General features: G+C 38.7%; 1 protein-coding gene across 2 annotated transcripts in view; it reads right to left on the bottom strand.

The window, feature by feature from the left end:
- Positions 1-21,146, bottom strand: part of RSPO3 (R-spondin 3) — a 77,459-nt gene extending 56,313 nt beyond the window's left edge. For both annotated transcript variants that reach the window (XM_081296483.1, XM_081296484.1), the window contains exon 1: positions 21,016-21,146. In XM_081296483.1, coding sequence (XP_081152609.1) covers positions 21,016-21,112 — 97 coding nt within the window. In that variant the 5' untranslated portion in view covers positions 21,113-21,146. The remainder of the gene's footprint in view (positions 1-21,015) is intronic.
- Between the last annotated feature and the right edge of the window lie 5,177 nt (positions 21,147-26,323).

The following is a 26,323-nucleotide window of genomic DNA, read 5'->3' as shown; positions in this document are numbered from 1 at the left end:
CTGTTGCTAAGGCAGGGAAAGCTTCCCCTTCTCCAAGTGGCCATGTTCCCAAGTGGAGGTGAATAGAGGACAAGAGGGGGTGGAGAGGGGTAATGGAGACCCAGGTCTGTAGAGAGCCAGGATCTGTTGATGAGTTAGTGGGTGGTAATAACAGCGTTTTTCATGAGACAGATCCAACAGTGTTCATCCAACAGTGGGAATCATTATGTGCTCTGGTCTGGCTAAAAGAGCCATTCCTTTTTTTTTTTTTTAAGGGGAGAAATAATTAGAAATCAACACAAACAGAAAATGTGATAGTTTAATGGTAATGAATCTGCATGGGTGAGTCTATAACTACTAACTTCACATTCTTAAGTGAAACAAACTTCAGTTTGTGCTAAAACACAAACTCTGCTTTGTTTTATTGTGAATAAACTTGGATCTTCCTGCCACGTAGCATGTTAAAGTAGCATATCTGATGGCTGGAGCCTTAGCATAAGCAAACAGCAGGAGAAGCCTTGCGGTATTTTAACAGGCACAAGAAGATGTACAAATAGTTGGTATACCGTTTAAAAAAAATCCTGCATCTAAAGTCCTGAGCAGAGAAAATAGTGAATTTTTCTCATAAAATTACTAACAGAAAAGAAATACACATGCACCTTTGTGGGTCTGATGAATTTTTATGATATGTGCACAGCTTGCTGCACTGCCACCTCAGAAGTGAGCCCTGCACACTTCTCAAAGGAGCACAGGGACAGGGTAGTGAGGCACTGGCTCTGGACTCATGCACAGTCTGTTTTGAATCCCAGTTTTGAGATTTATCTAGATAAATTGCCAACGTTTATCTCTTCTTCCAGCTACTAGTTTAAAAAAAAATTAAATTGTTCAACATCCAGACACCATCAGCTAGTAAACCTACAAAGATGAACATCTCTAATGATTTGTTTCAAGGTGTTCACAATCTGATTATTTATTTACACAAAAGTTGCTTAGCCTCTTTGAAGCAAGCCTTTCCCATTTAGAACATGGGAGCATCTAGGTAATATAGAGGATTAATGAGTGGATCCAGGAAGACACTGTAAAGCACCAGCATCTTCACAGACATGCATTCAAAATCAATAGGTATAGGAAATTTCGTTTTACTCAAGAGGCACTAACTACATCCCGTGTTACCTCCATCCATATTCAAGGTAGCTGGCAGATTTACCAATAATAAGTCTGAGAAACCACTCAGCAAGAAAACTGGAAAGAGGGCAGGTGCTGATGCTTTTTTGTACAATAGGATATTTGATAACTTGGAGAGCCAGAAACTCACAGTCTGAGAAAGAAGCTACTTTCCAAGGACCACAGATATAAACTGTAATGGGAATCCCTGGTGACCTCACACAACATTCTGGGTAAGAAGTCTTAGGAACTCTGGCAACTTACCGAAAACAAACATGTACTTAAACAGACTGAAAGACATGACATAGAAATGCTACTAGTACAGTGCAGAGGACCAAAGGTCTGTGCTTGTGGCTACAGAACTTCACTGCATGGAAGAAGGACCTGTAGTGCTTATTCAAAATGCACATGCATAGGTTCCACTCCAAGAATGTTGATTTGGGAATGGAGATGGCGGACTTAGTTATACTTATAAGGAGCACTACACTTGAATTTGATGCAGGTGACATAAATACCACACTCTCAGCATCATATCATCACCATCTTCATAAATAAGTGATTGCTGGAGGCAATCTTCTAGGGACTGATTATATTGAGAAACAAAACATTGTTTCTGACTCAAGAAGCCTACAATGGAGTTAGTAAAATAATCTTTTGAAATTCCAAAGACCATAAATATATAGACGAGAAATTTAATACAACAGATTTTTGTTTTTTGTTTTTTTAAGTAGGAGCAATTACCAATGGTTATGTGAAAACTACAGAGAGCAGTTAGGAATAGTTTATGGGACTTTAAGGGAAAAGAGGAACTTATATAAAGGAAAAGGGGAAAAGAGGTGAAGTGTTATTAACAAAATTCTTTAGATAGGAATACATAAATAATATTTGGGAGGATGGGGAATATAATCATGGAACTTGCTCTTTCTTAACCCTATTAGCTTTCAGATTTGAACCTGAAGTTAATTAGTGCTCAGGTGGTAAAATTATAAAGCTTTGGAGGGATCTACTTCAAACTGATTCCCCAGAATCATCTACTTGATTGTGTCTATAATAACAAATATCCTGATATTTGGGAGACATCCATATAATTTATTTTTAAAAATTCCCCTTATATAGACACTCAACCTCTTAGGAAGTTCTAGTTCCACACAGAACACTTCTTCCTTAGAGAAGCTGGTCCAACAGTGCTGGGTGCTCTTGCCTCCTCACTTCCTCCCCATGATGAACTCTAGGGGAACTGAAATGGGACAGGTCCTTAAGAATTTGCCAACTCAGCTGTCAGCTAGTAAGACTCTCATCCACAACAAAGAGTTTCCCTAACCTTCAAGCCTTCACAATCAAATCCAAAGAAATTCTACTAACAATAGACACTTCAGTGGAAATACATGTGGATTGTAGCAGTGCAGGAAAGACCACGGAGTTTATAGAAAAACAAAACAAATATCATCCTACCAGGACTTGTAGGGGGGTATTCTGCCACCCACTAGTCTTTGATGCTACACAAATGACATAATATCATAGAGCTTTAACTATAAAATGATTACAGTAAAAGTTACTCTATTCATTTAAAAGAGGTGTTGAAAAAATTAAATAAGAGAACAATGAGAATGTCTTTCTATACTGCACAAAACTATATTGATATAAACTATATTGATTATTGTTAATAATGGACATAAATGATGATACTTTATGTAACTACTTGGAGCCAGATCTGAAGCTCCCTTTTTCCTAAGAATAGTAAGAAGAGAAAACTAATAATGGTATTTGATGAGAGCAAAACAATTGGCTTGTTTTTTAAAATGATGCCCTTTCATGAGTCATCTGAGGTTATTAGGACAACAGGTTACTGGAACTTTTTAAGGCTTGACAACTCTTGCAGTAAGGAAATAAAGAGATTGTGAAATAAATCCTTAGCCAATGAACAGATAATTTTCTTTGAAAAACTCATTAATTAAACAAACATAAAATCAGATTGCCAGAAAACCCACAGAACACTTCTCAGGAATGTCTGTTTTTGGAACCATTTGCTGTGTGGCCTTACGTGCGACACAATGGCCACAGACTCTTTTCTACTCTTGGCTCTGATGCAATGTGACATCAACCAAGTTACTTACCTCTTTGGCCTCTCTTGTTTGGCTTCAGTAACCCAAGGGGCTTAGGCTGCAGACATCATTTCCAAAACTCTTCCTAGCTATTAAAACATATTGTATATCTTAAATAAATGCTGCTATTCATAGTTTATTCCATAATATTTTGTTTCAGAAAAATGGCACCATCCAGTTGATGAAGCCAAAAATCTAAAATCCCTCTTCATCCCCATCTGCCATCAACCTTTCCCATGGATTTTATCTCCTTTTTGAATAGAGTTCACATCTATCTACTTCTACTACTACTAGTACTTTAACATTTAGCAACCAGATGAACCTTTTAGGAACAAATGATGATCGTATTGAGCTTCTGCTTTAAAAAGAGTTTAAAAGCTCATTGCTCTTCCCAATTAACCACTCTGTCAATTAGCACAGTTTGTTAACTCCTTCTCTCAACCTCACTTTTTGTCCAATGAGGTAATAGTTCCATCTCTACTGCAGAGAGAGAAATCTCCTTCATGTAAACACCCTGTAGAAATTTTCTTTCACAGACTGAGTGAAAAGTAGTGTCACAGAGAGGGCTCTGTGTTCAGTCAGAAGATCTGTGTGTAGGTTTTAGGTCTACCATTCTATCCATGTCATATCATTTTGATGTGTTCCTTAACCCTTTTCAGCCATTTTCTTCAAGTATAAAATAAATGGCTAACAATATATCACAGTAATTGTTGTGAGGGTTACTCGAAGTAACACTTGTAAAAACTGCTAATAGTTGCTCTCTTTACTAAAATTCCCTTCACAAGTTAGTGATGACATACAAAAAAAAAATTGAATCAACTTATTTTCAAGACACTGGATTTTGGGCCACTGACATATTCTAAGTTCTCAACTAATGTTAGAAAAGATCCTCAACAACTAACAAAAGAAATCCAAATAACTTGTTGACATATGTTTGCCAAACTGATACTTTAAGTGGATTGGACTGTATGTTCTATGTAGTGGTCAAGGGTTACCATAAAAGGTTTGAGAAATGCGGCAGAGAGATGAACAAAAATGCACTATTTTTAAACATACAATATTTTAGTGTTTGTTTGGTAAAACTAATTCCAGTTAATGAACTAGTGTGAAAGTTCAGCTATAGAAATTAATCAATGTGCCAAAAATGGAAATTCACTCAGCCAAACTATGCTACTCCATTACAAGCTTTACCTAACAATGCCAACTACGTTTACAGTATGCATAGCATACTTCCTATGATTGTCACAAACGTCATGCTAAGTGATGACTCCTGTTCATTGGTCATAAATCTTTTGACAAGAAAATACTGGGAGGCCTAATAAATTTCAGTGTTTTCTGTTGATCTTCCGTTCACTTTCCAGCTTCCTGCCCACAATGGTCTCTAGTATCTTTGTTTTCCAGAGGGGGAAAAATGTGGGTATAAATTAGATTCATTGTAAATTATTTAATGAATATCTAATTTTATTTGAACGAATCTAACAGGGAAGTATTAATAGCTTAGAAATGGTATCTAAGTGTTCTAATTTACATTTAGCCAAATATTGCTTTTTAATTATGGTTTCATCTTTTCTATTTTAACTACTGTGCAATGTCACATGGGCAGATTCCAGGTTTGTTTTGCTCACTTTTGTAATCCCATAACATTAAAATAGCTGTTCAATGAATTAACAAATTTATGGTGTTTTAGTCAGGCCTAAGTTCAGTTGCCATTTCTTTTCCCAAATTCTTCCCCCAACAAGATTTCTGGGTTTTTTTTATTAGTTGCTCAAAACATTACAATGATCTTGACATATCATATATCATACATTTGATTCAAATGGGGTATGAATTTTTATTTTTTCCACGTGTACAAATTGCAGGATCACATTGGTTATACAGCAATGTTTATACATACTGCCATACTAGTGTCTGTTGTATTCTGAACAAGATTTCTTTTTCACTTGTTAGCTTCTTGAATATGGTCTAAATATTCTGAGAAACTACCAAAGGAAACTTACATGTTTGAACTCAAGCCCTAACTCCACATTCTTGAAGTTTTGACAGACAACTTAAGGTAGAGCATGTTCGAAGAAGGAAAAGGGAAAGTCTGTTGATTTTACTGGTGGAGGGACCTCAAGGTCACTTTCCTGCCTTCAGATAAATTAAAGAGTGGGCCTGCCACTTGATAGTGGATGCAACAGAATCACAGACTAAATGGTTTGCCTCAAGTGCACAGCAGGGTATAAACTAGAAATCAATCTCCCTGGCTTCTAACGTGTGATTTCTCTCACAATAGTCTAAACTCAAGAAGGTAGTTCAAAATATGTGAGTCTCCTGCAATGAAGTTTATGAAATTTCCATTCTATCCCAAAGGTCGCTCTTTAGTGTTTTCTTTGTTGAATCATGATATATACAGGATGCGAGTGGGAATCAATTGGAAACTCAGTAGTGAATTATATTTGTTATGTCTGAGGCAAAACAAGGAGTAAAATCCCTCTGAGATGTTTCAATGTTATGGACATAGCATCTTTATTTGTTTTTTTTTTAAATGCTTTCTTAAAGGAAAAAAAAATAAATCTTAATGCAAAGTTTAAAAAAGAAAACTTACTTCATAAAGAAGAAAACACCATAGATACCAATGAGGGATCTTAGATTTTGATCTGTCAACAAGTAAGTTGAATTAAAATTCATAGCTTGGGTCTGGTGCTATGACAAATGCCTACAATCCCAGTGACTCGGGAGGCTAAAGCAAGAGTATCACAAATTTGAGGCCAGCCTCAGCAACTTAGATAGATTCCCCTGCCTCCGCCCCCGAAAAAGGACTGGGACTTAGCTTAGTGGTAAAGCACCCCTGAGTTCAATCCCAACTACTAATAAATAAATAAATAAATTTATAACTGTTAATATTTTTGTGTAGCCTTAGATCATCAAGGGAAGGAGAAAATAACTTGTGTAAGGGATATATACCTTTTCCAGTCAGGTATCCCAAGAATCGTTAATATTGTAGAATTAATATAAAATGCAGTTAGTGAAGTTTCTGCCACTTTAAAGTGCTTTGCTGTTTTCCCCTAGTATAGTTGGCTCTTTATATCCATGGGTTCTACATCCATGCCTTCAACAACGTATATGTTTTTAAATTTGTGTTTGTACTAAACTTGTTTTTCCCCCAAAACCACAGCATAACTATTTACATGACATTTACATAGTATTAGGTATAAGTAATCTACAGATGATTTAAGTATACAGTTGGCTGTGAGTAGGTTTAAATGGAAATGTGATGCCATACTACATAAGGGATCTGAACATTTGAGGATTGTGTCATCTGAGATGGGACTTGGAACCAAATCCCTGTGGATACTAAGGGATGATTCTATATAATAAACACTTGAAAATGCTGTGCAAATGGGAAACATAGAAAGGGAACATTGGTAAGCTTTTACTTCCCAGGGCCTAGGATGCCACATTGTTTTAACAAGTGATATTTGATATCAATATTAGAGCTTAATCATTGTGTCTTTTAATAGTTCTTAAACAATACACAAACCAGGACTTAGATCAGATCTCAGACATGTGATTGATTTTACTTTGGTGATCATATGGAAAAATAGATAAGGACTGCATTTGAACTTGCAGAGTGATAAGAAGATTTGTAATTGACCCCACCCTCTTTTAAACACAAGTAATTACTGTTTTCCTATTTTAAATATAAATGAACTCATTTTCTCTACATTCTGTACACTTTGCCATTCAAATTATATAAGTCCATTCTAATTTCTGTCTTAATTATTTTGCCTTTAATCTTTTCTTCAGTGTACAGTATCAAAGTCTATGCCTCAGATAGCATAAGGTCTGCTGTTGCAAACATTAATAAGATCTATCATTTAGAAACAGTTACTTACACTTTGTTTAATCTCTAATGGAAAGGGTTTCTCTAAATATTTACACCAGAACAGTTGTCAGAATGAATCCTGCAAATTTGCTGGCCTACTCCCAGAAGTAGAGGGCTGGTGTATGTGGGAGGGGCGGTGGGGGGTGGGTTCTGGTCATATAATTTTAAGCAGCCCTAGAATTTCAGGGAGCTGCCTGTTAGAATATGAAAGGTTTGTATTAACAAAAAAGGTACTTCAGTGTGCAGTGCAATTCAAGTAAAGTATTTGAACAGCCACTTTAGTTTATTGCTCTTATAAAAATGACTCTCTTTGCTTCAGGTTTAAAGAAAGAGTATTATGCAAGTTTCAGAGAGTTGGTGAATAAATTATCAATAAGAAAAGAAACTTGTACCAAAAGTGTGAAGAAACATCAAACTTATTCTGTGCGATGGCTCTCAAAGTGTTTAATACATAGAAATGACTTGTTCCTTCTTTGAGTGCTAAGTGCAGTCAGCATACAAGAGTTGTACACTGGGGAGAGAACTGAAATCTGCCAAGATAAATGCTAAGATAAATGCAGCAGTGTTTTATAAATTAACTCAGCTGTCTGTGTGTTTATTTTTTCTTTGGATTCTAAAATTAAAACTGTTCAACTCATCTTAGCAGTAGTTGAGAATTTAGGGAGTGGATGAGGAAGTAAGTTTGGGCTAGGAAGGATGAAGAACATATCCTGCACTGGAAAATCTTGGCAATTTTCATTTGAAACATGCTCTTATCTCATGAATATAGTGCTTCTGCCCAACAGTCTATGAATTAAGTAGCTTGGCTAAAAATTTTTACATGAAGGTTTCTGGGATCGCAAACATCCATTTATAGCATGAGTAATATATTAAATTCAGACATAGACAGTTTTAAATGAATTCCTGGACTGTCCATTGGGTGTCCACATGGATGTTTGAAGATGGTAGTGGTGGCCTGAAATAGTTTGGAGCTCCTCTTACTGTAATTCTCTCTTTCTTTTTTATAAATTAGACTGACATATGGGCACATGATGCCCACAGGTCTGAAAATACATATGAATCAGGGGCTGGATCCTTGAGGCTTGATAATGGGTATAATGACAAATGCTAGCAATTGTTCTAGGGGTAAGTGTGCACCTACATGATCCTGTAAACCTAAATGGTCTCTGAGAAAATCCTACTGATCTCTTATAAAACTTGGATCTCCATCAAGCTCTGGATACAATTGAGACATTTTTTTTTCCTATGTGAAAAAGCTCTTTTAAGTTGTATTCAGGCTTTGTATAAATAAGAGTTATCAATTTAAGGATGGAATGAAATTGTGAATTCAGGTCAAAGGGCCTAAGGATACAATATTGGGTCTTATTTCTTCTTAACAAATAAGTAATGAGAGTCCTTTTAGATTCTGGATCAAAAACATTGTCTTAAATTGAGAAATAAAGCTATATTCTGTAAGAAATATTCAGCTGCCTAATATGTGCTCAACTAGTTTGTAGCCAAGCAACTTTTGTCTGTATCTTTTGTTTAATGGCAGAAACTATATAGCACCAAAAGATAAGAGTACAAGTAAACAAGTCAAAATGTTACAGCCAAATTAAAAAAAAAATGATTCTTCCATTTCATGATGATGATGATGATGATGATGATGATGATGATGATTTGTAGTAGGGATTGAAACCAGGAGTCCTTTACCACTGAGTTACATTCCCAGTACCTTTTTTCTTCTTTTTGCTCAGAGATTTACTGAGGGGGTTGCTTAACTACTGAGCCATATCCCCAGCCCTTTCACTTTTGAATTAGAGACAGGTTGTTACGTTGCTTAGGCCTCACTAAATTGCTGAGGCTGGCTTTGAACTTGCAATCCTCCTGCCTCAGCCTCTCAAGCCACTGGGATTACAGGTTTGCACCACAATGCACATCTAGCCCCAGTCCTTTTTATTTTGTCTTTTGAGACAGTGTGTCACTAAGTTGCTGAGGGTAGCCCCATACTTGCAATTCTCCTGCCTCAGCCTCCTGAGTTACTGGGATTACTGGTATGTGCCACTGCTTTATTTTTATATTATTTCGAACTCAAAACTAAAGAAATCAAATGTGTTATTTTTCTGTACTCTCCATCATAATAATAAGCAAATCACTATAACTATTAAGTTTGTGCATAATGCATGAGGTCAGGGTTTATTTACCACATGATAATGGATATTGCTAGTTGCCAGAAAAAGTTGGCCAGGAAAGGATTTTGACTTCCTCTCTGTTTCAGTCAGCTTTTTCATCACTGTGACCAAAAGACCTGATGTGAATAATGTAAAGGAGGAAAAGCTCATTTGGGGTTTCAGAGGTCTTGGTCCACAGATGACCAACTCACTGCTCAGGGCCCAAGGTGAAGCAAAACATCATGGCGGAAGGGCATAGTGAAGAAAATTATTAGCTCAGGACATGGAAAACAGGAAGCAGAGAAAGCTCAGCTCACCAGGGACAAAAATATAGACCCCAAAGGCATGTCCCCAGTGACTTATCTCCTCCAGTTACACCCCACCTGCCTACAGTTACTGCCCAGGTAATCCTTATCTGCAGATTAATGGACTAATTGGGTTAAGGCTCTCATAACCCAATCATTTCACCTCTAAACTTTCTCACATTGTCTTGCACATGAGATTTTGGGGGACACCTTATAGCTAAACCATAACACTCTGTATATTAAATTAAGCAACATGACTCATCCATGTCTATAAATAGAACTAGTAGTCTAAGCTTGAGTAATATGACAATATACAGAAGTCATTCTGAATAATAAAGGAATTTGAAATTTTAAGGATATTGACTAGCAGGAGCTTTGTGTCTTTGCTAATTGAAGATCTATCAAATGAGGTTATTACACAACAGACACATGTGCTTTTTGAATATGTTCCTATGAAAGGAGTAAATTGTTTTCCAATTTTGTCATATAATGAAAGTTTAAAATGGTAACTCCACTTATTTTTTTGATAATTTCTATTTAGCCTCCTCCAGTACCATGCTTCTAAAAGGTATTATTTGAAGTGAAAGTGAGTTTAGAATTTTTTTTTAATTTTTAAGAATGTTTTATTGTGAGTTCACTCTTGGCCTTCATTCTGGGGACTTTAGAGCTCTTGCTTTGGTGAAATGCACTGCCATCTTCTTATTGCCAAGTTCCTTCCATAATTGTATCTAAATTGACCTGAGAATGTTTATAAGGATCTGTTCCCTTCCCTTTTTCTCCTTGTCAGTTAATGCTTTGGGGGAAGACTTTGACTATATTCCTGGGGTTCTTTCTATCTGCTCATGAAGGCAGGAGGATGTGTGAGGGTGACACAAGTCCTCACTGTGGGGTTTGCACCACTGCAGGCAGACAGGTGGTTTATAAGAGGATGGTGACATGAACTATGCATGTACTAATGGCAGGTTTTCATCTTTTGAAAGCTTGGGATGAATGACATATTGAGAAAAAAAAAACCTAGGTGAAAAAACATTGTTTTCTTGTGGATTTCCTGCTCTCTGTAACTCATGATTTCTCCCAATCATTAGGGACTAGTAAGGAGTTCTAACCATGGAGCAATGGCTCAAGCACGCTATGATGACCCTCCTCCCAAGAAGCCTGGCTTTGCTCATTTTAATTACTTTTGGCAATTGTGGTTATTGGGATTTGGCCTAGTGACTCACTGGAACCCAGATTTTCCCAAAGAGCCCCTTTAGCAAGCAGAATTAAATCTGACAGGAAGCCCAGACTTCCACCTCAGTTTTTCATGGAGCTTTCCCCGATTTATGGCAAGGTTTGAAAATTTTTCATGGACGAGAAAAGAATAAACAACAAGATTTAATGAAGATAACTACTCAAAGAAGAAGACATTAGGAGTGAAGTAAAAAACAGTAAGTTTTTTTTTTTTACTACCACAAAGCTTTATCCATTAAGTTAGAGCTTAAAACTATGCTATTTATAGTAGTTTTACTGATCACCAGTAGTCAATCTAAAGTTAGTTAGGAATTGTAGAAACCATAAAAAAGAAAAGGATGTTTATTTCTTGGTAGGCAGTCATCTAACCATTAGGATTTTCCTAATAACAAGGAGGATACTAGGGCCCATGACCAATCAAGTGGTTAGACATAAAACAAACACACAAACAAAAAACAGCTGTTTATTCTGTAGTTTTGAAAAAAGGTTGAGTATGGTTGTAAGGCTGGTACCCATCTTGTATAGTAGCCTTCTTTGTTCCCTCCCCTACCATAGCAGAGCCCAGGAGCAAGCACTCACCCATGAGCCAGTGCTGGTATTCCAGGAAGCCAGTACCTATGAAATGCACTATCATGCCACTGCCCACACTTTACTCAGACTCTTTGAGATAAGTCTCTATCAGGTAGTTCTATCTGCACAAGTCAGTGCCTCAAGTTTATCAATACTCTTGGTTAAAAATAGAGCACTATCAGATTGCTTTATATTTCCAACTAGCATTTGCTCAAATGATACATAGCTCATTTCTTATCACACACTCCGCACAAGTTTATTTTGTCCGTCAAGCCCTCATAAAACTGGCATTGTTTTCAACAGTTGCTCAACTGCAGTAGTTATTCTTGAATTAAGGGTCTGGTGATATTTCCCAGTCTCAGTTCTGCTTTAGTATCACCAGAACTACTTTAAAAAATAAGGATATCTAAGTCCCATCCCCAGGGATTGATTTATTTCATCAATGATGGGGTCTGGGTATTGGTTTGTTTTTAAAAAGATTTCCAGGTGATTCTAATGTGAACTCAGCATTGAGAATTTACTGGACCAAGACCCATAAAGAAAAAAAATAAAGAGTGGAGGTTACTATTAATGCTGCTTGTGGTAAAAATGAATAACAACAACACATTTTATGAAACATCATAAATATAACTTTTCTGAAAACAAAATGTAGGCAGTGAAATATCTAAATATCTATTGTGGTTGTAAAGATTTTGATATTTAACTATAAAATTATAGACTTTGCCCACATCCTCATGCCTAGGGTAATCTTCTCTTGGACATGTGTATCATACTTGGGAAGAATAATTTCAGAATATTTCAAATAAACTGTGCAATCCTATTGCTTCTTATGAAAAAGACCAGCAACTTTTCAATTCTTAAAAACATTATAGGGCAAGTTTAAGGAAAGGAGGATAAAGGGTAGAGAAAATAAAGAGATGTAATACCAGAAGTCACCCACACAATTAGTGTTTAAAAAAGATTTGTGGTTTGTCTTGTGTGAAATAAGAGACAATGACCAAAGAAAAGTGGGTAAAAGAAAGAAAAAATAACGTAAGGTTTGAGAAAAGGCCCTATGGTTGCCCCAAAAGTTGAGTTGGCAATTCAGATGTAGGCTTTGGAGCCAGACTAGACTAGAATCCAGATTCTCACATCTTTATTGCACAGTGGACTAAGGTGAGACCATTCAAAAACATTCCTCCAGGGTGTGTATGATTCAAAAACATTCCTCCAGGGTGTGTATGAAGACTAAATAAGATCGTTTTTTCAAAAACATCACCTAAAGGGTTAGCACCTCTTAGGTGACTAAAACATGGAAGCTCTTTAAATAAAAATTGTTATCAGAATACTTTAAAAAAGTATTCATGTATATTAAGATAAAACATACAGGAATATAACAGTGATTCTGGGAGCTATAGTTTACCATGAGGCACTTAACACGCTTTGACATATTAGTTTGTCGCTTATTGGTCAAATATGACTTTCACTCTGTCTGATTATAGGCCAGCTTTGTCAAGATGACAGTGTTTGTACCTTTAAGGTTGCTTTGTATGATAGAGAACAGAATTAGTCAGAAACTACTGATTTTTCTTACTGACTTATTGAGCATATGTTAAGAAAACAGTGTTCTAAAATAAGCAGTTCACAAATTGTTATTTTACATTGTGTGGCAGTGGTTTGTGTTATGTGGTTATAAAATGGGGGTTGTTTTACCACTTACTTTTAGGAATGTGCTTTGTATTGGGGTATAATTATAAATATGCTTACCAGCTAGTTTTCTGGGGACAATTTTTGGGAATGAATACAGTATATTTCATTATTATGTATAGATTTTAGAAAGCTGTTGGAAAGTAAGTAAGCCTAGTTCATGACATGCCAGGTACTTGGAAGACTAGGGGAACAGACTTCTTCCTATACAGAAGCCTGGAAATGAAATGAATGAAAAAGGAAGCCCGGGCCTGGTTATTACTGAGGCTGGACGATTCCTCAGTGGGGGATGTTGCACTGTGTAGAGGGACTAGATTCCTGCAAGTTTTATCCCATCCTGAGATTCTCTGTTTTTAAAACAGCACACTTCGTAGAGAAATCTGCTTGAAAGTAGAATGCTACTGTTATAAATAGATGCTAAGTCCAAATGGAATGGTTCTAAAATCATTTTTACATCCTACAAAAACTTATCTTTTATTACCATAAAGTTTTCCAAGTCTCCTGATGCTCTGTGGCAAAGTAACATAGTCCCTCAGGTAATGGCGCTTCCAAGTATAATCTTCAAGTTCAAGATCTGGCCACTGACAACTGCAGCTCATGATGCCAGTGACCATTATCTTATATAATATAGACAGTACTATGAAAATGAGGAATTGCAGTTGAGAATGTATTAAACCATTTAAATTGTACAGTGTGCTTTAATGTAATCAATTTACACAACCACGAACAGTAAGTCTCAATGTCAGCAATGCAAACATTCTGATAACAATAAAGAAGGCATCATGATATCTTATCTCACATGTCCAACTATCCCCTTTATGTGAATGACTCTGAAGCTCTTGACTTCAGCCCTTGATGCTCTCTGAGACTGGTTCAGACTCCCTAAATGTCTTATAGGTTCCTCAAAGTGAAGATAGTTCAAAAGAAAAATAAGTTTTCTGTCAAATCTGCTTCCCCTACTTGTATTTGTGTTTGTCTATCATTTTTCCATTAACCAACACCTATGTCTTTATATTCCAAGGTATGTGGAAAGCCAAATATGACTTTCCGTCTCTTTCCCTGTCACATCCAATTAATTGCCCAGAACTATTGATTTGATCAAAATAAATTATCTGCTATATATACTCTCACCTTCAGTTAGCATAGAACTTTTTGCCTTAAACCTGGACTGTCAGAATTAGCTCTCCCTTGTCAACATGGGTCATTTTTGAAAGCCTGCCATGGTACAGGAGCTCTGAAGCATTACTCTAGTTGGTATTTATAATCAGCTCCCTATGATCCTAAGTCTATGAACCTGCCATAGACTACTGACGGATGCTTCAGCTATGGTTTTCGGACACTATAAACTGATGGATGAGGCATATCATAATTAATGCATTCTTCAGTTCAAAAAGTTGCCCATTAGTTAATATTTACATGATAAACCTTATGGGATAAATTTACTAATAGTAAATTATAGCTTATATTTACAGTTTTATTAGCTTAATTTAGTTGAATAGAACAAGTAAGCTTAGAATGATTATTTAGCTTACTAGTCATGACTTATGTTCTCATACCAAAAGATTCAAAGTTGAGACGACTAGTGGATGCTGTAGATCTAAATTTTTTACCAACTTCCTCATTTTTCCATAGAAGAAATGTATCTGGGGTAGTAATGGGACTTGCCTGTGTTATCTAATATTGGTAACAGAGCTGGGTCTAGAACCCAGGTTTCAGTTTTTCAGTTTCTGCTTCCGCACTTAAACTGGAGATTCTCCTTCTCAGGTCTCAGTTTTTATCATGAACATAGGATACTTGCCATTCATGAAATTATTGATTCAGATTGAACACTAATAAGGCAATGCTTGGAGAGTATATGAACTTCTGCATGAAATATAAAGACATTTACAAACTATTAAATCTACTTAATTGAGCAATCATATTCTTTAGTACCTTTGAATTTTCCTTTAAAAAATTCCAAAAGAATTTTAGTAACAACAGATGGTAACCAGCTCCCTTGCCAAGATTACAAAGGCAGAAATGGTCTTATCAGATAAGAGACACCTGCAACTATATTTTTAAAAATGAAATTTTAAACTAATCAAACTGTACTTATGTGAAAATACTACAGGTATTTTGTTTAAAGTTATACATTGTTGAAACTTTGGGAGCAGAGAATGGGATTTCTTAGCATTCAATGACACCTATGCATTTAGCATTTTCAGTAACCCCACAATCCCTGACAATGGAATATTCCATTATTTTTAGTATTGCTTGAGTGACAACTTTCATTAGAATGTTAGTAATATTCCTGAATGGAAAGATCTAAAGGGATAAATTAAATAAACAGAAAAATATAGGCAGCACTTTTCACAAATGTATATTTTATACTTCATGTATTATATATACTTATTTGGTGGAACTGGGGATTGAACCCAGAGCTTTGTGCATACCAGGTAAGTGATCTATCACTGAGCTACATACCCAGCCCTTTATTAAAAAATAATAGCAAAACATTTCAAATTTACCAGGTTCCCCAACAGATGGTAAATTTTAAGACAACCCAATCATGTTAATCCTTGAGAAAAATTCACAACAAAGAAAAAAATCTATATTTTCCTCTCAAAATCTAAAGCAATACCCCCAAATATATAATTTATGACATAACATTTCTTCAAATTATCATTTTTGAAAGAATGCCAGTGTACAATGTACTAGTAGGAGAATAAATAGTCATAACCAAGTCAAAAATACAATTTCAACACTGTCTTGCCTGATCCTTACCATGCTCTCAAAACTGAATGATGTTTTCCTAATGGTAACCAAAGTTGATTCTTACATTTCATGAAATACAATATCCACTGTCCTGGCATTTCAAGAATTCACTACTTGGAAAAGGATATTTTTGGAGGTAGGGATGTGATGTGTGATTAAATCGTGAGGAACTGAGAAGAGAAAGGCCATGACAATGTCTAAAATGAAACTTCTGGATAGAGATGAAAGGGAAAAGATTATTTAATAAATCATCATATCTATAGTAGTTTTATTTTTTTGTAGTTCATTATGATAATTGCAAAGGAATCTTTCCATCTCAACTCAACATATTAAAAACTCTACATTATCTAGGATTCGAAAAAAACCACTGCATCTAAAAAAGATCTGGCATTTAACTAGAAAATATTTTAGATATTTAGTAGCAATCTGGAGAACTCTGTCCAGATTCAAATAATCTAAAATGATCAAGTGACTAATAAACTCATTTTGTAGTAGCATAGCAAGAGTTTTCTTATAATAACTTGAAAATCAAATTTTACTACAGGTTGTAATTTCTATTCATTGCTTTCTGGGGACCTAATTTGTAGAACACTAAATACCAGGGAAATCTTTAAAGGAGAAAGGATTTAGCAAAGCTTATCTACTTATAAGTTGAAATATTGTTCATATTTCTTGATTAAAGGAATATTGAAATAATCACATTAAATCATTTTTACACCCATTCCTATATTCTTAATTATTTCAACAACTTGGGGCTAAAATGACAGCATTTCAAAATTACTGTTTCTAATGTACTTAATAAAAATCTTACTGAAGTAATAAACAATGAATTAAAATAATATAACAACAGGATATTTTAGGAAACAAGCTTGAAAATGTAATGATGATTAAATTAGTTTCACAAAGATAAATGTTTTTTGCTTGTATTTAGATGTTGTCACTACTGTTTGCGAATTTGAATTTGTCTTTGATTTAAATGGATACCACATGATATGTTACAGAATACACTCTCTCCAGAAAATTTTGTTCATGTCTCAATCTGTAAATCCTTTTCTCAAAAACAGGTTAGACTGGTGAAAATTGTTGATAGGTAGAAAAAGAACTTTCATAGTCAATATTCAAACCAACCTTTCATTTAATATTAATATTATAAAATGTATAGTAGAGTGAAAGATTTTTTTGTTTTATCAGATAACTTGTTATTTTCCAAGATTAGCAATATGATTGCTAAGCACATATCAGAATCTCAAAGAATAATTTCATATCTGAAAAAGTGTCATTAGCAATGACCGGTATATTCCAGTAAGTCCATTTTTAAATTTTATAACTATTAATATTATTTTCTTGTTTCTTTTTTTCCAGTCTTCTTTATGAAAAACATTAAAAGTTTTATAGACTCTGCAATAGGGTGTATTGTATTATGTACACAATGGTTTTTCAAAAATTGCATTTATCTGGAATCTGAACAATTAAAACCCAATGAATAAATGGTAATAAATAAAATGGATTTTAACTGGTATTTGATGCTTCTAACAATAGTCTTCTGACCCAGTAATATCCCACAATGTCTTCTGGATAAGTAAATTATATTATATTATATTTAGCAAATTTCACTATCACTTTAGATAGTTAATTCTTTGAAAATGGTCATCTTGTATAATACACATTAATATCAATTCAAAAATTCCCAGTCAAGCCGAACAGCTTATTTCTCAAACATATTGGGAAAGTGATAATCTGGAGAGAATCAAATATCTTACTTATTCCTGATATCTTCTCCATGACATAGATCAGCATATAGTATAAATGTATGAATAACTGAGGCCCATGACCGAAAGAAGTTCTACTTACTGACCCTATGACTTTGAGGAGATCTGTAAAATAGGAAGATCAAAACCTGCTTCTATACTTCAAGTGACTATTCTGAAACCCAAGCATATCATGCAAATGAAAATGTGGTGTAACAGTAAGGGATTACAATTATTATTATTATGGAAAATATATTTTTTTATATTTTATTTTTATTTTTCTTAGCACACAACCTGGAATTCCAAAGTTGGCACTACCAAGCTGCAAAGGCTAAATCTGAAATGAGTCAAAAGCTGAATTCAGGGTTCTTGATTGAGCATCCTGTACTTAAAGCTCATGCTTATCTCTAAAAACATTGCTATAAGGGGACTTTTGAATAGGAATTGCATTTAATTTTTATCTTGAATAAATTCAGTTAGGAACTATATATCAATCAAAATAGATAAAATGTTATTGCTCATTTATTAACCATAGTTACATAGATATTTGCAAGATACAAGACTCCTGTTTTAAAACCTGTATATTTTATAAGAGGAAACACCATTTGAAACAACTAGGATCACTAGTCTGTAACAAAGTATAGATAACTGAGTAAGGGTTGTTTAAGTGAAACAGGAGAATGCTGACATGGCTCTGTCTGCTATTTCTGAGATAACCCATGGTTCTTTAGATCCTGCAGTGTTTAACACTGCAAGGGAATGTCTTTACTTACAAGAACTCTGCTAACCCAACAATGAAGAAACCATTAAAAAAAAAAAACTTTGGAAAACAATTATTATGCCTTTATTTTCTATCTCTATTTTTAGTAATGGTTTTAAGCCATTAGTAGGAAGTTTAGGAAACTGAAACTATTTATCTACAAGCCAAAAAAGAGGATACTTTAAATATCCACTTTAGTATTTTAGTCCTGTTGAAGAAAAATAGAAAATAGATTTGATACCAACTTGTTTTTAATTTTAAACACCTCTTCCTAGTTCTTATTAAACTTTTTATCCCCCCCCCACCACAAGAGAGATTTCCAAAGAATTGATCCACATGAGTTTGTGAATGTGCAATTTGACTTTGAGTTTCTGGGCATTCAACAAGGATCTTTCTATTCTCTACTCCTTCCCCATTCTCTGAGTTTTGCTGCACCTGCCAAAAGTCTCGTCTGTCTTCTCAGAGGACGCAAGGGGTCGCTCCTCTCCCAGCATTGCACTAGCAAACCAAGCCGCAAACGCAGACTTAAGTGTGAAGGCGCAAGGAGCGTCGCCTGCAGAGCTCTCTCCCAGACCCACTCCCACAAATCACTGAGATTTCAATCCAGACCCACCCATTCCCTCTTTCATTCCGACAACACAACCAGAGGGAGTTTTGACTTGGCCTTGAGAAGATTAAGGCGGGTCGAAAATCAGCTTGCCTTTTCGACTCCTCAATCTTCCTTTAGTCCAATCCTAAAGGTGCACTGTCTCACCCCGCCTCAGATTCCTACCCCATGGTGGTACTCGTTAGGGAAGATGGGGACTAATGGACAACAAGCTTTCAGAAACTCGGGCTCCAAACCCGCAAACGAAGACGCCAGTGACACTGACAGGACCTTGCCCTACCCCAGCAAGTGTGTAGCTCCCGATTTGGGGGGAGGGCGTCCCCCGTGGGGTGAAGGAGGGAACAGGCTGTGAGTACCCAATAGGCACCTATTGTAAGAAAGGATGGAAAGCGGAAGGCTGAGCTTCAGTCCATCCTCGGTTTCCCCACTAACTGTACAACTCAATTCCCTGAGACGACCCTGTGGGGAGACCGTTCAAGGACCAAAAGGGGTCCACTGAGTCCAGGGGCGGCTCCTTCCGCGAGGCTGCTGCACAGCCTGAGCAAAAAGAGTGGGTGGGAGAGTTGCGAAGAACACAAACCATTAAGAGGCCAAGAATAATAAATCGGATGCCCTGACATGTTTAGTTTAGAACCTCCTGCACCCTGCTTCGCGATCCTAGAGGCGATGAAGCCAGGCCGGAGCCCCTGGCGCTAGGGCCCAGCCACGTTTTTTAAAGGCAATTTTCAGGTGAATCAAACCTTGTCTGGCCGAGGCTAGTGGTACAAAGGGAGCTTTCAGGGGACCCTCATGCCCATGGGCAGGGCAGAGACAAACAGCGGCCGAGAAGCGATTACTAAATTTCCATCTCACACAAGCGGGTGTTGTGTCCAACGCGCTGCCCCTAAGTCAGCCCCAAGGAGCTTCACCAGCTGGACGCTGGGGAGGGATCCGCCCGGGGGAACCAGGCACCACACGGATCTTAGGCTGCGCAGCCGCGGAGGTCCGAGCTGCCAAGGCAATAGCATCGCTCTCTGAGCCACGAGAACCCCCTGACAAATTTTTTTCCCTCCCTTTTCCCACCAGCGCCCCCAATGATAGAGCCCAAGTTGCCCTTGCCTCTACTGATCTGCGAAGGAACTCCCCACGCAGGCACAGCAGAACAGCGCGCACGCGGGGCGACCCCAGGAGTAAGATGCAAACCTCATCCTCACATCTGTCCTTACCTCTGGAAGACGTCACCTTTCAGAAGGATCAACTTTGGTTGAGACTGCCCTAGGGGGATACCCTTTTATTCCCACCTAGGGCACTGTTTTATGAAGCCATCACAGACCAGTTCCTAAATAACTGAAGAAGGGGCAGCGAGAAGGCGAGCTCGAGTCTATAGGGGGAACCCCATCCTCAACATGTTTCTGTCTCAGGGGACCCACATGAAAGAGTCTGAGATGGCTAAAACGCTCACAGGTGACAAGAGAGTAAATGGAAACCCGCATCTCTGGGATTGCCCTGTGTTCAGACCCCCAGGCGTGGGACGTCGGGCATTTCTGCAAACAAACACGCGAACTCCCTACGCCTGCTCCACTAGAGCGGCAACTCAGCCGCTCTCTGGCTAGTTCCTGGCCTTCCTGGGGGGCGCTTTACTACCCGAGCGCAGCCTGGGGACCCAGTCAAGGTCTTCCCGCTCCAGGCGACCATGCAAGGTAAGCCGGTGCCGCGGCCGCGCCTTTCCTGGTGTTTGTCCAACTGCCAAGAGTATTCTGCAGGCCGGGCTCCCAAAGGCTTGGGGCGCGAAGCCTCCATGGGAGCCTCATAAGATAAGACACAAATCCTTTGAGCCAGTCTAAAGAAGGATGAAACTTTCCCAGAACCTTAAGTTGTTAGTGGGCGGGAGCCACACTAGCGCTCGGTCTGCCCAACTCCAGCATCTTCCAGGATGCTAAGAGAGGAGCTTCGTCAATGTTCCCAGAGCCCAAACTATATCGTCTCCTTTGGGAGGCGTGGGGTGTATGGTGGGAGAATTGTTAACTCTGGGAGCAGAACTCAGGACAGGCAAAGCGACCCGACAGGTGAACGCGGCAGAAGGGAGCAAATGCGTAAAAACCCCTGCACTTACTTCTTCGCTGGCGCCTTCCCCGGGAGGCGTTTTGGCTGCCGATGTATTCCATAAAGTTCAAAATGATAAAAAACCAAGAAATCAGTCGCAAGTGCATAGTAACCCAGTAATGTTTCCCTTCTTTTTCCTCCTTTTTCTTTTGATTGTTAATTATATTTAATGTTTTAAAAGTACATGTAGGTGTTAGGCGTATCTATATGGAGAGCGAGCGAGCGAGAACCCAAGCAGCGGGACTTCTCCACTCAGTTCCAAAAGGCGTGCTGTGATGGCAAGCGAAGCGGGGCGGGTGGACGGGGAAACCAACTATTGTACTTTCAAATTGTCCGAACACCCAACACTGACGGCTCTGCTGGGGTGGCTGTCATCGCCGCAAGCGAAGGTTCCAGGAGCCGCCCCGGCGGCCGCAGGTAGCATGGTGCGCGGCGGCTGTGGCCGCGGGCGGGATCCGGGCGAGCAGTGGCGGCGAAGGCGGCCCCTAGGGCTCAGAGGCTGCGGCGGCTGCGGCAGCGGCTGGGGCCCCGGGAACGCAGGGGAGCGGACGCAGTCTGCACTGCGGCCATGGCCAAGGGGCGGCGGAGAGACCCCGAGCTGCTTCTGGCGTTCGCGAGCAGGAGCCGCTCCAGTGTTGGGCTGGGCTCCGGGGAGCACCCCATAGGGGAGGAGGGGAAGGGAGGGGGGAGAGGGGGAGGGAGGGGGCAGCAGGGGAAGGAGGGGTAGGAGGGGGAGACAGGGGGATGGCTGCGGGGGGCGGGGGGAGCTCGGGGGCGGGGAAGGAAACTGCTGGAGCAACAACCCTGAGCGACCTCAATAACTTTCAATTTCAAGAGGGAAAGAGGGAGCTGGAAAAGTACAGGCGTTGCGATTTGGCAGAGGGAAGGGAAGAGGCGCCTAAGGGGTCCTGGGTCTGCGGAGGAGCATCTCTGGACACTGCAAAGACGGCTGGAGAACCCGGGCTGGATGGGATAGGGGAGGGACTTGGGGGAGGCCCTGCTTGCGGACAAGAGCCCTTCAGAAAGGCAGCTCCAGCAGGGAGAGGTGGGCGCCCTGGCACTGGGGGTATTGGTGCCGAGGGTCCAGCGGGCGGGAGTCCCCCACCCCCACCTCCCCAGTCCAGCAGGTCTCGGGGTCTCAGGCTGGGCTAACCCTGCTCTCGGTGGCCATTCTCCCCTGCGCCACTGAACCCCCACCTCACCCTCGACTGCTTCCTGGCGGCCCGCCCCTCGCCCCTTTGGTAGATAGCTGTAGGGTTTCTGGCTGCGGACTCCTTCCCAGTTCTCCTTAGCCTCTCCTCCTCAGTTGCTTTCCTTCCTTCCTTTCTTTCAATAAAAGTAGCTGCGGTTGGACGTCTGTCGAGTGATCCGGAGGGAACTCAAAGGGCTCTGCGGGTCTGCTTGGCTGTGGTTTACCTGCTCGGAAGGGGGAGAACCCAGAGGTGTAAGCGCTCAGGACCGTCCGTTTGGGAATGCCATTGTGCTGCGGCTTTCTTCCAAACCGACCCTTTACTGTGGTTCTGGAAGATTCCTCCTCCCCTCAGGCAATTCCCTCAGTAGTCAGCTCGCCCTCGGTAGACTCTGGCGTGCGCTCGGTCTTGCTCCCTCTCCCTCTCTCCCTCCCTTCCTCTGTCTCCCAAGGTTCTTGTGAGATCTGTTGGCATTTCGGTTTCTCAACTGGGTTACTGGGAATAATATATGGAAAGATTTCCCCTGTCTTAGGGGAGAAGGAGAAGTTCCATGACTTTCTATTCGAGCGCAAGTGGGGGCTCCTGGCAGGAAAGAACGAGGTTGCCTGGCCCCCAGAAAGGTGGGAGAATCAAGCGCTGGCGCTTCTAGGCGGTGTGAACCCTAGCTGTTAGTCAACGTTGAGCTTCCCATCTCTTTTCTCCAGTAGCATAAGCCCAGGAGCTTTCAGAAGTTACTGAAGAAGTATTTAGTTGAAGATCGCAACCCCCAAAAGCTTTTTTTTTTTTTAAATATTAAACTGATCTATGTATATGTAATAGAATACCTGAAGGACTGCAGTCTTTAGCGCTGCAGCTTTAGACAGGACCAAACTTCTGAGAGGCCACTCTGGAAAAAAAAAAAAAAATCCGCCAGATTCATAGATACTTTACAGATTCTTATGCTCGAATAATTTAGGTTTTGAAAATCGCCCAAATCTTCCTGGAAAACAAACAAGACTTGCAAGATTGCTTTCAATTTGCAGAGGAGAAACAAAGGTTATTAGCCATATCTGTCCCATTTTGCAAACTTGCAATGCTCCCGGGTTTTTCTATGCCTCTGGAATGCTTTAGTAGTTATTTGTTAAATACCCCAAAAGGAAGATTGAGGAAGGTAATGGCCTGGATGCAAATGGAAGGGAACTGGAAATAATTCATTCTTTTTAAGGTTATGAAAATTAGAAGCTTAGACTGGCCTTTTGATGCTAATTCCTTACTTGAATGTCATTTATTCTTTTGAAGACTTGTATTGGAATTCTAAAAGTAGGTATAATTTTCTTTAGGGTTGGTGTTATGAGGGCAATAACCCTATTGGTATGATTTTTGCCTTATTTTGAAAAACTTCCATGTACAACATTCCTCTTTGTGGTGGGACTGTCTTCTGGACAGCCTGTGAATGCACAGTGAGCATGAACACATGCACATAGCCACCCCCATCTGTTGCATAATGTCTAGTTGTAAATGACTGAGTTTATCACTTTGAACCAGAAAAGTTACAGATAACCAGACAATCCCAATAATGATTATCTAGAAAAGAAGCCACTCTATTTTTCTGTGCCTGTCCCCATCAGCTTTGCTTTCCTTCTTGCTTAATACCTCAGATCTTGAATATCTGCACCATAAAATGTGGGGGATTTAAAGACTATGGGAGGCTCCCTTTGAAAAAGACTCCAGAGACGGTCTTTCTAATCCTGGATACTTGAGCCGGAAGGGATGAGATTGCAAAAGGGATGTAAAAATGCAATTTAGTGAAAAACTTCAGGGAAAAACCATGAAGCCACTTCTCACTGTGTGTTGTGCAGACATATGTTAGCTTGGATGAGAACAGGGATGGCAGTGCAAATAAATAAACAAACCCAGAGAGAAGCTCCAGTTCTTGAGCCATCCCAGAAAAGAAGTGCTAGATGCAATGGGCAGGAATAACTTGTCAAAGAGTAAGCACTCTTCAGAGGAAACATAAGGAAAACATTAAATAAATGTTTCAGTATTCTTTCTTTCCTGATGCTATGCCTTAGAATAACTTTTTGCCTGATCTATGTTACCTTACTGTTAAAAGTGTGTTTACTCGTCTGGCTGTCTTGCATTCCCTTAACTGCTCTAAGATCTTACATAAGGCATGCCATGGTTTATTTTGTCCAGCATAGTACCTATTTTTTTTTCTTCAATAAACAACACTCAGGAAAGCCTGTGACTGGTAGTGGATTTCAGAGTTCAAACCTAAAGCAAATTAAAAGCGATAGGCTAAGCATGGAGGTAGACAATTGCTTCTTAGTTTTCTCTAAAAACATAAGTCCCAGAAATTTTTGATTCCCAAGAATCTAAGAGACTCAGGCCAGGAGAATCAAACAGTTTTGGATAAAAATTAGAGGGTTAAACATATGCAAACTAACTAAAACAATTTCTCATATCTCTTCTACCTCCTCCCCCCCAAAAGGCAGTGACAACAGTAACAAGTTATTTTTATCCATTGCAGCAGTGGCACTTTAAGGAAAGAAAAATGATTCTCATATTGTTGAATCCATACAGCAAATATGTAGAAGAGGTTGAGCTCCAGAAACAGAGAGCAAGCCCAATAGTTTGGAATGGGATATAACTAATAGTGATGAGAGATGTTTGGCAAAGTTGTGGCTGACATCAGTCATTATACCACAGAGCTAATATGCACATTCTGAAAATGCTCAACTCTCCAGTTGCTCAGATCTGGAGTCATTTGAATGTGTAAGTCAAATAGGGTGCTGGCTGGCTCTGTGTTACTTTTGTAGCTAGAAGTCATCTCTGAAACCCAGAGCAGACAGCAGTATTTCAAAGCTATTGAAATTGGTAGACAAAGGACAACTAATATTTTTAGAGAAAGAAAGGTGTTACAATGATTATAGCCATTTAAAAGTGATTCAATATCTACATAGCATTAATAAAATGAGAAGATCAAGACCCAAGGTAGATCACTTTCTCTCAAACAAGAAAAAATGTTCTTCCTCCCATTTATGAAGTTATGGGGCATTTACAGAATTGCATGCCTGTTTTAAAATTTCTTTCTTTCACAAATCAGTTAACTGCTGGGATCACTTAAAAAGTGAATATTCAATAGTACTCACTATAAAAAAATCTAAACTCAGAAAGTTTTGCATTATTAAAGAGCTTTAATGTTTAGAGGATATGTGTTGCAGTAAGAGGGCACTGGATTAAGAATCTGGGGATCATGGTGAGTCCTCATTCTATATTATTATTGTGTACCAGGTTTCTCCATCTGAAAAATGAGCAAATTCAACTAAGTGATTTTCCAAGCCCCTGTTAGCTCTGAAAATAATGGCAATATCTGCAAAAAAGAAAGAGAGACTTGTAATTGTAAATGTCAAAGCTATTTCTAGTTGTGTGACATCACAGCTTTCACTTACGGAGTTGTGTTTAATTGAATAGGTCCAGATTTAGAAATTTCCTTTTAAATGCGTTGATTTTCTGGAAATGCCTAACCCATTACAAGAATCCTAGATGACTCTAGCCCAGTAAAGATAAATCCAGGACTAGTTTAATCCATCTAGATGTCTGTAGACTTTGGGATAACAAGGAAGAACAAATGTTAAGCCCTGGATTCTGGGCAGACTCCTAGAGAAAGTAGGGTAAAGGACTTCTATGTCTCATGGAAATAGCACTCATTTCAGTTTGTTTTCAGGAATCATAGGTGAGGGAGGAACATGAACTTTATTGAGTAAGGGCCTTTATTTTCATTTCATGGTATTCCTTACTTTTTCAGAATAAAAGTTCAGAAGTAAAAGTACTTTTTGTTTTTTCTATTCATATCATATTTATAAGGATTTATATCCAGTCTCTTTTGTCCCAGAATACCCTTGGAAGGTCAGCAATAAAGCTAGAATGACTGTGGTCGCATCTTCAGATTGAGGAATGACTTTCAAAGGAATGAAGTATTTTATGATGTAGAATATTCAACTGAGAGAATACTAATGAACCATTTTTGCATTTTCATTTGCATGGGTTACCTCAAAATAGCTTCAAAACACATTGTGTCTTCAATAGGATAACTGAAGCCAGAAAGGTAAAGTCACTTGCTTAAGCTTAGGTAGTAAGTATTCTGGA

This window comes from Spermophilus citellus, assembly GCF_964194105.1.
Source record: "Spermophilus citellus genome assembly, chromosome: 5".
Taxonomy (NCBI): Eukaryota; Metazoa; Chordata; class Mammalia; order Rodentia; family Sciuridae; genus Spermophilus; species Spermophilus citellus.
The sequence above is the reverse complement of the archived record's forward strand: the minus strand, read 5'-3'. Positions and strand labels throughout refer to the sequence as shown.